At 39.2% G+C, this 12,854-nt stretch overlaps 1 protein-coding gene across 2 annotated transcripts; it reads right to left on the bottom strand.

Moving 5' to 3' along the window:
• Nucleotides 1-215: 215 nt before the first annotated feature.
• LOC114427304 (protein mono-ADP-ribosyltransferase PARP12) lies at nucleotides 216-12,194 on the bottom strand. 2 transcript variants are annotated; one of them, XM_028395293.1, is made up of 12 exons: nucleotides 11,855-12,194; nucleotides 11,144-11,279; nucleotides 9,867-10,668; nucleotides 9,733-9,783; nucleotides 9,514-9,640; nucleotides 7,881-8,043; nucleotides 6,709-6,829; nucleotides 6,522-6,618; nucleotides 5,646-5,724; nucleotides 2,964-3,094; nucleotides 2,245-2,396; nucleotides 216-1,952 (listed from the first exon to the last, which is right to left on the bottom strand). In XM_028395293.1, exons 1-12 carry the CDS (start codon nucleotides 12,118-12,120, stop codon nucleotides 1,312-1,314), a joined length of 2,766 nt encoding a protein of 921 aa, XP_028251094.1. In that variant the 5' UTR covers nucleotides 12,121-12,194; the 3' UTR covers nucleotides 216-1,311. The 2 variants fall into 2 exon arrangements, with proteins under 2 accessions (XP_028251094.1, XP_028251086.1); XM_028395285.1 differs by having other exon boundaries at nucleotides 7,881-8,046; nucleotides 11,855-12,193.
• Nucleotides 12,195-12,854: the final 660 nt, after the last annotated feature.

The following is a 12,854-nucleotide window of genomic DNA, read 5'->3' as shown; positions in this document are numbered from 1 at the left end:
GCATGTGCATGTGCTGGGTTATTTGCAGGCCTGATGTCTTATGTCAGAGGAAGCACCAGCAGCCATATTGATCATTTTTCATGTTCTGCCTCATTTCACTAAGAGGCTCAGCCGCTGGTGGCATTTCCAATTCACTTAAAAGATGCATAGAGAAAAGGCTGGAAGCTCACATTTTAACTACTAAAGCAACAAAATGTGAAATAAAACAGCCTGTGTGCAGTTCACGTGAATTATAATCTTTATTATTTATCAAAACACCAAATCAAAAGTGCTACAAACAATTTTGTTGTTGCAGAGAAATTTTGAACACAAAAAAGTGATCATTCAAATAATCAATAACCCTCCGTCCCTAACATTCCTGTGCTAAACAAATCAGATTCTATGCATAGCCACTGACAAAGGCCCATTTACGAGTTTGCGTTGAATGAAACTGGGCGTGTTGCATAGGGTGGCACCTCTGGCACATCCCTTCAATTTTCTTTATGTTTGTATGACAACATACACAACATATCAACCTGTAGTGCGCAACATTATGAAATTTAAGGCAGAAGAACAGATCAAGATCAACAAACAAATTGCAATCTCAGATCTAAAAGATCTATTCACACAGCCTCTTTTCAAAGTCATGGCTGTTCTGGTTTTTAGTGCAGGCACAGTTGGCGTCTAAGTAGCTACTGATGACATGGACTTATAACACAATAAATCAATAAATCTAATCAACCTCTGATATGGTGTAACATGGATGCTCACGTACCCACAGTCTATCAAGTGTTTAGTCCAACATGAATGAACTCCCACTAGCTATGCTAGCCAACTGCCACTTTTTAATTATAGTGTATTTGATGTGTATTAATGTTCGTCATTTGTGTAAACCACAATTGAATTACCTGTTTTTATGGATTTTGGAACTGCAAACCTGAGAGGACGCGCTCGGGCAGTGTAAAAACGTTCGCTGCGATAGATATGTGCCTCCAAAAGAACCAGAATTATGACATATCTGAAATGGCCATTAGGATTGTGAATATGTTTAAATACACCTAAAATACTTCAATCACCTGGCTGAGTATGTTGCAAATTCTTTTAAAAGATTCCCGAAAAGGTAAATCAGTTTAATGTGAGCAAAAATAAAACCTAAGTAGACACTGTAAATTTCTTTTTACCCATGTTTTAATCAGTGTGATTAATAATTTCACAGCCTTCCATTAGATGTATAGCTATTGACTTTAGCTCAGCTTTAATGTCTTCATCAAATCAGACCGGGAAATATTATCCATTTCAACAGCTTCGCCTGCCCACATTTAACTGTTGTGACTAAGCAATGACACAGGGGTCGGACGGTTTCTTTGCTGGTAGGCTTGGTGAAGGTGTTGGTGAATATTGGGTGGGTCGATTAATTGTGCTGCTTGTTTTGTACCCAGAATAGGCTGTGCTGGTTTGATACAAGGATGTGCTGCGTTGGAGCGACGCTGTGCTGCTAAGATAAACTGGTGTCGGAGCTGGGGCAGGTTTGGGTGAGACTACAGGTTTGGGTATTGACACTGATGTTGATGTTGATGCTGCCGCAGCTGCCATTCGTCTCGATGCTGCCGCTGCTGCCAATCGCCTCGATGCTGCCACTGCTGCTGCCGCTTGTGTCGATGATGCCGCTGCTGCTACCGCTGCTGGTCTCGGTGCTGGTGTGGCGGCATATGGGTCATCTTCCTTGTACTGCAGCAGGTACTCAGGATAGATCTGGTGCTTCTCAAACACAACAAATATGGCGGGGTCGATAACACAGTCTACGCAGCTGTCGAAGAAGTTTATATCTCCACCATCCTTGGATGGAGGTCGGGTGTATTCGGATTTCCCTCTGGTGTAAGTTCCCACCAGGACCCGACAAATAAACATGCTTCTGACATCAGTGGTACTGGTGTAGCTGTGGGAGTATTTGGCATCTCTGGCAAAGTAACTACCTGGATATGGACACAGACATGAGAATCAGAAATAATGCATGGATCCCCAGGGGGAAACGCTTAAAAAAAAATCAAATAAAACACTGAGAAAAGCCAATTACAGCTCAATAAATATATGTTCTCTACATGCATTATTAACTAGCTGCCAAAAATTAATCAAGTAAGCAACTCTTTAAGCACTTTTTCTTTAAAATATGATTCACTTTTTGATTTTAATCTCTTTATATTTGAGTGAGCAAGCAAGACAACAGGCCATCAAGTAGTGCAGCGTGAATGTATTTCTTCTACTCACCTTTGCCATAAGCAGTTCCATGAGTTCCACAGATTCTCCAGTCAAAGTTGTGATGGCAGATGGCCTCTATGTGTTTATTGTCGGTGCCATGAAAAAGCTTTTTCTCCGTCACATCACGCCCTCCGTTGTTAGTCTTCATATGGTTTTTTTGCCTACAACGAAGAGACAAAAAAGTCAAGCTTGTATTAGAGTCATGTGATATGTGTGTAGAAGTTTTAATGGATTTGAATGACACTTCTAGCCACGTGTTGTAAGGCTCCTACCTGAACGTACACAACCTTTGGTTATGTAAGTCTTAGTTCAACACATGAATGCAGCTCAACAAAATAAAACAAAATGCACTATGCTTTATTAAAAAAATGTAATACTGCTGTAGATCCTCTCACAGACAACTGAAATCATTGCACTTCAAGTGCTGAATTTGCTGCTAACTGTATGTTATTGCATGATTCACCCTTTTAAATTACATTAAGGCTAAAATTAGTGCTTAATTAAGGCTGTGACTCCTGGCTGGCTGTCAGCCATGGCTCCACTTACAGCAATGAATGAATGAATGAAGTACAGGTAACGCATCCACTAGCTCATGTTTCTGTACTATATCAGGCAAATTTTCCAAAACTGCAATGGAACTACCACAAACAAGGGAACCCCAACCCTGTTAAGAGTGGTGACATTTTAGGACTCCATAGTTTCCAGACGGAACATGTAACCATACGTACCACTGGAAGACTTCCCAAAGTGCTTTGTTCTGGATCCTCTTGATACTAGTGATGTCAAAGCCTCGCATGGTGTTACAGAAAAGAGCTTCAACCTCCTTAAATTCAGCTGAAGCGTGCTGGAGGGAGATTTGCTAGAAAACACAGAAACATGTAAGTCACAATTAACTACAGAGATGGATTTGTTGGGAAGCAGCAGAGAGAAAGTGTGATGCCATTACATGGTATCCACCCCCCTCCTTTTTTGCTCTGTTCAGTCGTCTCTACCAAGGGTATATGAGGATTTTATTCATTTGCATTTAAATTAGTCAGTGGAGAGAACATTTGTGTGTGTGTGTGACATATGGATCAAAAAACCTCTGATATTTTGTTTAGATATTAGTAGAATGGTAATTTGAACTGGACTAAAAGGAAAGCCGTAATCCTGACGAGTTAGAAGGGATCCTATCTAACACTGCTATTGGAGGGAGCCAGGAATTAAATCATTATTCAGACAAGGAATATTATTAAGTGGGAATTAAGGTGGGTAAGTGATAAGAAGAATCACTCATATTTGTTAAACACAAAAAAGTACATAATCAAAATTAAATTATTCAGTGGTGATTTTGATAATCAAACTAACTGTCTTTTTTAGGACACAAAAACTTCTTAACTTACTGTACTGTACTAAATTACTGTAACAAAGTAGACAATACAAACAAAGAGAAGAAGTCCTGGCACGGACATATTTGGATAAAACTCTCACATGCAGTTTTAAAAATGATAAGATTAGGGGTTATTAATCAATGAAAATATTAAGCATACTGTCCAGAGAAATCATATTTTGACTGCCTTCAGCGGCATCTGTATTAAAATAGGGTCGTCAAAATGCTCAGATATCTGATACTGGAGGAGCTAAAGATTCTCTCGGTATAATGCTTAATTATAAGCTTTATGATCTGCATTTAATTAATTTAATTCAAGTAAAGACAAAAAACATTCTGGTAATGCAGGCAGGCTTTTCATTAACAGCTGGCACCATGGCAGAGTGTGTTACATCCTGTTGCTGTTGATTAGCGGTTAGCATTAAACACTGCTGTCAGATCTGACAAGGTGTTTGAATGACTTTGGATACTACCCAACCCAAACACTGAACTGTTACTTCAGCTTTTGTTTTAATTAGCATTAAAACACATAAACAGAGGTTACAATACATGTGTTAATCTGGATTCATAACAATATGAACTTAATTTTTGTAAATGATATTTGTACAATTTTGAATATTACTTTTTTCCTCCAGAATATTTTAGGTTAAATATTTAAGGTTTTAAAATGTGGAAAAAAGAAAAAAAAAGACATGATGTCAGTTAGCAAATGTGCAAACACAAGACAACATGTAAATCAAACACTTTCACCACTTCATTATATGTATATTATGTAGTTTGATGAAATCAGATGAAAGTTAACAGATCATGCTACCCATAAAGAGAGAATTAATTAAGAAAAAAACAATGTTCAAAGTATATTATATTTTCTGCTATTCAAATTACAGCAAAGGTGTCAGAAAAGCAAATCTCAAACAGCAGGTAAATGAGTTAATGCTCCAGATTTACTATGCATTTTGCTTGTGCTATTTGTCTGACATAGTGGAGATAAGTAATGAACATCAGGAATATAGGAAAATCCATAACATTTTGGATGAATCCATAAAAAGTACAACTTCACGGACAGCCGTGGGGAAGCTCTTCACAACTTTCCATTAAGTTGGACTACATGGAGAGACAGAGGAATAGAAAAAGTTACAAATCTAAATGAAAGGGAGAAGTTTTCTCTTGTTTTATATTTTTTTAAAAAAGATCTTTTTGCCCCGCGCACACTATTCACATCTTTTGTGCTAACATTTATAGAATCCTGCAGAAATTATACTATGTGAATATATGATTTTTCCCTGGATTTATGGAATTTGGAATTTCAAACAAAACGGCACTGTAAATAATGTGATGTTAATGTGAAGAGAAACATTTTAAATTACTTTATCAACATTTAAGTAACCCATTAAGACCCATTAAGTGCAGTCAGGTTACCAAAAATATATTCTTAATTAAATGAAAATCTATATATTAATTTATTTTATGACTTAATCCTGTGTAAATCTTTTAATATGTGAGTTTGTTGTGGGGATTGTTGATTAGATTATTTTGTTTGCGTTATATGTTTAATGTCTCTAACAATTGTCATAATTTATCTTTGTCATTTGCCACATCTAGATTCACAAACCTTCTGGGATTAAAGGAGAATTTCAGTTTATTTGTCTGGCTCTAAGTAACAGTCACCCAAAAGGTGTGTGTTAGTGGATGGGACACAGACCCACCAAAACACTAACAGTACTTCTCAGATGGTTTATGTCTTTTTAGCGCGGGTTTAAATCAGGCTGATCTGTGGTCATGTGCTTTTTTCAGTACATTTGTATTTATTTGGTCTTTTTTTCCAACAGGGCAGTGCCCGTAAGCAAGATGTATGTTTTAGGCTGAACCCATCCATCTGATTATGCAGTCTACTGAGTTTCTTTGCATGTTGATTTGTTTACATCTGTTTGGCTTGTAGTGGAGGAGTAGCAAAGCAGAAATGTTTTGTTGTGTCTGCAGCAACTCACACTCACACAACTAAATATATCATGCAGCTGTTGGTGTGGCGTGCTCACAATACCGTGCTTCCTGTTGCAGGGATCTGTGTCTTGTCCCAGTAATCTGGTACTGGGGTGGAGTTTGGTGGAACCAGAGGCCTTCTGCAGGGGGTACAGTTTGTTAGCTTGTTAGCTGGTTTGATAAAATCAGATTACATGATGTGTAGTGTGTAGTGCAGTCACTTCAGACAGACACACACACCCATACACATTTTAAGTCTTGTTGATTGAATGATTTTAAATGGAAAAAAACAGTGAAAGCATTTTTAATATTGGTAAATGTATTCAAAACCTTCATTTTCTTATTTACATTATTTGCATTAAGTCCTGTGTACAATACACTATAAATTACTGCTGAATGACAAAAAACAAGCCATAAAATCATAAAATAGTGAAACAGAATATGTTTGAAACCACAAGGACTTTTCCTAGATATGGCCCAAGAAGTGGTTTAAGATGTGTACACGTGACCTGAGCTTCAAAGGTCCTCTGCAGAGATAGGAGAACCTGCCAACTATCTCAGCAGCCTATCAGTGAGTGAGGCCTTTAAAGGTAGATAGACTGAAGCCACTCTGACTACAAAGCAAGCAGTTTATCAAATTGAATTAAACCTTCTGTAGCTCTGTACCAAAATTACATTTTTAAGCAATCTCAAGATTACACCATTTATCATAGCCAAAAACAGGACTATGAACTTTCTGATGGTCCCTGAATGCATCGTGTCTGATATGTGGTTCTGGTAGAACAAAAAATGAGCTATGATTACATGGGGGTCCTTCTACAGCACAACAATAAACTAAACAATACCCACAAGACAACACTGCAGTGGTACTATACTGTGTGCATAAATCACAGAAGTCTGAACACGGTCTGAAGCAGCTGTGTTTGGGAAACCGTACCTCACTTTCTTTTCTTGCATATCCGCAGCAGAGACAAACCGAGGCCGTCTGCTCACAATCTTCTTGGTGCCATAGCGCTTGTTTGTTTGTATCATATCTGAAGAGAATTAAGTAACATTTAAAAAGCCTATAATACAACATTAACATATGAAAATGAAAAACAGTGTAAAAACTGCTTTTTGATTACCCTGGAAACTAAGTGTGTATAACTGTGAGCCAGCAGTAAACTCCACCACATCTTTGTCATTCTGCCAAAACTTCTGCTCCAGCTTTGCACTGTCGATGTCTGAGGGGCTGCGTCCAACACCCTGCAACATAACACTAATGAGTTTATGTTTGAGCATTAAAACCAATATATGTTTTGATGCAGATGCAGAAATTTATGCTTTTGCAAATGCATTCATATAATAAAAATTACATTTTTTTAATTATATAATATATTTTATTAAATAAAATAAAAAGCTTTAAACATGGTCAAATGAGCCTTTAAACTCATACAGTCCAACAGGAGCATTTTTGCAATCTTGCTATAATCCCTGCAGCTGCTAACTTCTCCTCAGAGATGCCTGAGCATTGTGCACAAAAGATAAGGTTAAAACTAATTGTTAAAAAATTGTCTGACAAACGGGGGAAAAATAACAGTGCATTGGAAACGTAATAGAAGGAAGCACACTGTATTGTAAACACATAAAACTGTCAGCTCAGCACAGGTTTAGGTTTTTATGGTCAGTGCCCATTCCTGAAACTCTTGTCAGCTGCAACTATTTTTATGCTGGTTAACCGTTTGATAACTTACTGATATCAGGTTTTCACTGCTGAGCAAAGACTTTAAAGTCTGTCAAAATGGTCAGAAAACATGCATCTTGATTGGCTGCAGTAACAGAACCAAAACACTGAGGATTGCTTAACCAAAAAAAAAAACAGAAGGTGCCTCCTTATCATTTTGCTGTGTGCCGGATGCACACAAAAAAAAAAAAACAAGAATCCAAAACTACATTTTTCTTTTTGCTTGTGTTTAGGCAAATTAGAGTGAGAGACAGCAGGTAGGTGGATGTGAGGAATCAGCAGGAAGGCTGTGAAAACTGATCAAAAGTGTTTCTATATACGCATGAAGCATTTTGTCTCTGTTACATCAACAGACCAAACGTGACTTTCACTCTACTGTATTTCTGCAAGTTAAGCTAAAACATGTTGACACTATGCTGTTTGTGTTATAGGGAATTGCTTTTGCTGTATTTCTAAGTCCCTTTTTGTGTTTTAGCGAGCCAGTGTTTTATATAGTTTTTCTGCTTTTGCCCAAAAACCATGATATCAATTTGCATCAACAACACAAGTACAAAAATGGCTCTAATTACTCACTGCTGAAGCGTACTCGTTCCACTTTCCAAACTCATCCTGCCAGTACCAGACCCACTCAGTAGTGTGGATGAAATTTGGCTCAACCAAAGAGTTTATAGTTGTGAGTCGCCGTATTTTGTTTGGTCCACAGGTCATCGTGTCGAAACAGATCGCAGGGCTGCTGCTGCTAAAAACAAGAAAACAAGAAAGTGTTATTTCACATGTAGAAAGTCAGTCAATTCTTCTGATTAATTTAAAAGAAGTGGACACCTATTATAGATCACTGTTGATATATTTTACCACTCAGTACTAATGATGCAAATTATCGATTAATTCATTAATTGTTAGTTGAATGACCCTATCGATCGATTAACAATTAATCGATTTTTTATTTTTATTTATTTTTATTTTTATTTATAAGCGGCGATTTTCCTGGGCCTAAATTTCCTTCAGTTTCACTAAGATTAAAAGCTAAACATTGTTTACTAAATAAAAACCGCATGTCATATTCCCTAATGAGTGATTTGTACTGTATCCATTGGGGATACAGTACAGACAATGACTTGTGTAAGCTAGAATAACAAAATCAATTGTGAATAGAAATTTAACACAATATGTAGGTTGCTTTACATGAAAATAAGTTGTTCACTGGCTCGGCTGTTGCATGTTAAACATAAGGAACATAAAATAAATCCTGAATAGAAAGGTAAACAAAATATTATCTTTTATTAACCTAGTGGGCTATTTACAAGTAAAAACATTAGGAGGGCGTATAATCTTCTTTAATCTGAGAAAGGTGACAGTATATTTACAGGGCCTCCTTTAAAACAGTCACCTCTCCTGAAACATAAACACTGCTGTCTTGATGTGTCGGCACTCCTCATATGTCCAGGAGTCAGGTGTGCGCGCAGCTTGTTTACAGTAAGGGCAGCTAATGAGAACACGGGTTCTTTTCAACTAGCATCCTGTTTAAAAAGAAAGAAGAATGTGACCTGCGTATTGACAACGAGCACAAATGAAAATGCAGATTAACATGCAGAAATCTATTTCTGCATGATCTATTGATCTATTTTGGGACTTTTCTGATGGATTCTGATGGAGCACTGCTACAAGCGCACAGAGATCACGCAGCACCTGAAAACAAATGCATACCAGCGTGGCTAGGCTGCTGATAACTTTCCAACAGAAAGCGCGTCGCTTGAAACAGTTTTCAATGCTGGTGGAAGTTCATCTGTATGTGCGCACGCCTGTGTGTGTGTTGGGGCGGAATTCCTCTGTGCACAGTACAGAGAGCAGCGGAGAAATGCGCGAGCATGTAGAGACAGAAACGACACACCGAGCAGAACTGAGGATGCTACTCAGTAGTTACGAAACATCTTCACCACTACATATCAAAGAAATACTGCCGGGGCAATTAATTGACAACCAATTTAATTTAATCAGTCAAATTCTTATCGACAATTAATCTAAAGTCAATTACCTGTTTACATTCCTACTAGTGCAGATTAAATGTATCAGCATCAGGTAAAATGTGCTGACATTGCTAGGAGGAAGAGACAAAAGTTCTCAACTATAGCTGAAGAGGTGTTGCGATTGGCCAAGGCACAATAAAAATCTCTTCTCAGACCTACAACTGAATGTCAGAAAAGAGTACCTGTATGTCTTTTGAGGGTCACAGTAGTCCTTCTCAATCGTCTCATTATTAGGCAAGTGGGTCCACTGGTCACCTTCTTGGACCTCCCATCTGTACGGCATCTTGTCATGAGCTTTGAAACATCGCTCTGAGAAAATATTAGTCAGTAAAATATGCAAGTACACAAACCAAGTTCTATTATTACTTTTTCAATGCTTAGCTCGATCCATAAATACTTACCACCATGTTTACAGTATCCTTTGATGAAGTACATGCATATCTCTGTTTTATCTGGGGGGGGGGGCAAAAACATTTATACACAGTTCTTTTGCACAATGCATTTAGTTAATCATTCTATAAAAGCTGTAATCAACCTCTGACAGGCCTCCTCTCATCTTGTTTTCTTCCATCGCCACCAGTTGTATTTTCATCCCTGACAGCAGCAACAAGATCACTAGTGGAACGAGTTGTTTTTGGCCGTTGATGGGTGCCCTGGCCTCTACCTCTCCCGACTGCTGAAGTCTGATATCGAGCCTGCATCCTGCTCTGACCACTGTTGCTGTGTGTATCGTCGTCGTTTGCAGTAGAAGCAGAAGCGTCACTGGCGTCAGAGTCCAGCGATCCCTCACCATACAGATCCAAGTCGTCAATGTTATCAAGGATGTTACTAAGGGAAGTGGCACATCGCTGCAGGGAGTGGCTGTCCAGGTTTCCTCTGTTTCCGTTATTACCCTTGTTGCCTCTGTTGCCCCTGTTGCCCCGGTGCACACCTCTCCCTCTCCCTCTCCCTCTACCTCTGTGCCATTGCATTGGTTGTGAACCACCATCACTGCATCCATCAATGTAGCAGGCAGCAGAGGCTCCACCAGTGAATGGTCTGGGATGATGAAAGTTGCCCCTGTTGCCTCTGTTGCCTCTGTGGCCTCTGTGGCCTCTGTCGGCCCTGTCATACAACCTCAAAGCCTCTTTGTTTGCGTAAACTGACTTCAAGGAATGAAAAAGGGGGTCAGGCACACCTGCCAGGTTTTTCTTCAGCTGTGGGGCATTGAAGTCATGGGTCCTGAAGCAGCTGCACTCATGTCTCACATACCTCTCACAAATGTGCAGTCTTTTACAAGCATCACCCTCCTGACATCGGCCAAACACACCGTCCCCATTGTTGTAATCATGACATATCTGGTCATAGAGGAAGAAGAAATAAAAAAGAAAAGCAGGTTACATGTGGCGCAGGCAAAAAATCTGCAAGCTTTGTGTGAGTAGTCAAACCAGAAACATCTTGCAAGCATAAGGGCTTATCTATTTTTACTAGAAAAACAACAGGGAAACACATGAAAATGTTTCAAATGACAACTATAGCATAGCTATACATAACCTCACTTACTATAGACCCAGTCATCAGACAGGTGCAAGCTGGCACCTGGGCCGCACCTCATTGACAGCAGTATAATAGTCATGTGTCCTTTGTTCACACATAGTAACCTCTATACAACTTTGGCATAGAACATAAAAACCATAGCCTGCTGCACACAGACACACACACACACAAGAGAGTTGAAGAACAAGTCTGTCGTGTTAGCATAACTGCAGACAAACTGAGAGAAATACGACAAGTGTAGATAATGTAGAAGGTGCATAGAAAGATATGACTTACAGAAGGCAGGAGTGTGTGGTCACTCTGCAGCAGCAGCGTACACAGCTCCTCCCTGCTCAGACTGTCCAGCTCATGCTCGCTCAGTATCCTCTGATTGTGGTCAGAGTTCAGCTCATGGGAGAAGTTGCAGTGACGCCTGTTATAAAATAAATACAGGGCTTAGTCATGTTTCAAGGACACTAATCTGTCAACGAAAATGTTGTATGTACACGCTAAAATAAAGGCAAATAACATGTCTTAGATGTGATATTATTTAGCTTTTGTCAAGTTTTAGAGAATGTTGGTGCCAAGAATGACTGGATTAGCAAATTACCACCTACCTTAGCTGAAACCAGCAGCCTATTAGTTTATAATTTGGCAGATTGATGTATATTAATTAAAGATTTTTTTCACGAGCTACACAATTTCTTTAAAGGTTAAAGTTGTTTAACTATGAAGTCACACCCCGCTAAAGCTTTTCAACTTGCTATATTAGCTCGTTAGCCTAGCAGCTTTTCAGACAAACAAGCAAAACAAGAAATGAAGAGCACCGGAACGCACCACCTGGTTTTAACTCGAATATATCAGTTAATCTTACTTTTAGTTGACAACTTTAAAAGGGGAAGGCTGCAATTTAAAAGTAAAACTTTCTGACAAAGTGCCTGTACAACAGCACCTGACAGGCCACTTCCAGGCCAACACCACTCAACCTGCTTCCAGCACTTTCCTTACCTGAGCTGAGTGAAACGACACAAGCCGCTGAACAGGAAGTTTTTGCACAGGTGCAGCCCCCTGCACGCTCCCGGGCAGTCTTTGACTCTGCACAGCTTTAGCCTGGTCCTGGCCACCACCTTCGGTGGACACACAGCAAATTTCTCCCGGTTACTAATGAGCTCCGACACGGTGGAAACATCGCCGGGGTAGAAATTATAAAACAACTCGGTAGTTTCAACTGCTCCTTTATTGGCGAGGATTAACTTAAATATGTCCGCCTCCATCTTCCTTCTACCCACAGACAGCAGAGACTGCGGGGCGGCGGCTGGGTTCCGGGCAGCAGGGCAGCTGGGAGGCTTCGGTATCATTTCTGACGACTGGAAACCGAAACTTAACTGTTGTTTAATCTGTTGCTGCTGTAATGCTGCTGACCTCCGCTTGGGGGCGTCACCGTGTTTTAAGACTTTACTGAGGCCTTGAAATGAAAAGCGAATTGGTTTCTTATTGCATGAAATGATTAAATATGATTATATCATATTATGTCAATGTCAGAACATTTCTAAACACACACATTATTCTGATGAATCTCATGCCTGTTTCTTTTGCCCTGTGTGTAATCTGATTACTGTGTTTTCACAGTAGGTGTGTGAGATTACTGATTTTCCACTTTTTTAAATCTGATTACTTTATTCCCATTGATGCAGTATTTCCACATAGAAGGACTTTTTTCATTCCAATGTTCAGTTCAAAGTACAGTAAACAAATAAAAACCTTTAAAACACTAAAGCATACATGTAGTTCATCAGTCATCATCCCTCTGCATCACTCATCTGCATTATCTTATGTTAACTTACAGTAACTTACCAACTGGCTTCATGGGCCCTTCTAAAAAAAACAATAAGTGATTTGTTCCATTTGTGTGTGTGTCACTTCTTCCAGCATCTGCTGCCACCAGAAATTCTCCGGCCTCAGCTTCCATTGTAGAATCAACATTATTTCTCTAATCTGACCACCTGGA

The sequence above is a fragment of the Parambassis ranga genome, chromosome 2 (assembly GCF_900634625.1).
Source record: "Parambassis ranga chromosome 2, fParRan2.1, whole genome shotgun sequence".
In the NCBI taxonomy this organism is placed as follows: Eukaryota; Metazoa; Chordata; class Actinopteri; family Ambassidae; genus Parambassis; species Parambassis ranga.
Note: the sequence above shows the minus strand (reverse complement) of the source record. Positions and strands in the feature narration are given on the sequence as shown.

Bases quoted from the DNA above. Each gene is read 5' to 3' on its own strand.
- LOC114427304 (XM_028395285.1), bottom strand. From the start codon at position 12,120: ATGGAGGCGGACATATTTAAGTTAATCCTCGCCAATAAAGGAGCAGTT. The intron at 9,641-9,732 runs GTAAGTATTTAT...ATATTTTCTCAG, and splicing joins AGGATACTGTAAACATGGTG to AGCGATGTTTCAAAGCTCAT. The intron at 8,047-9,513 runs GTACTCTTTTCT...TCTTGTTTTTAG, and splicing joins GACCCTCAAAAGACATACAG to CAGCAGCAGCCCTGCGATCT.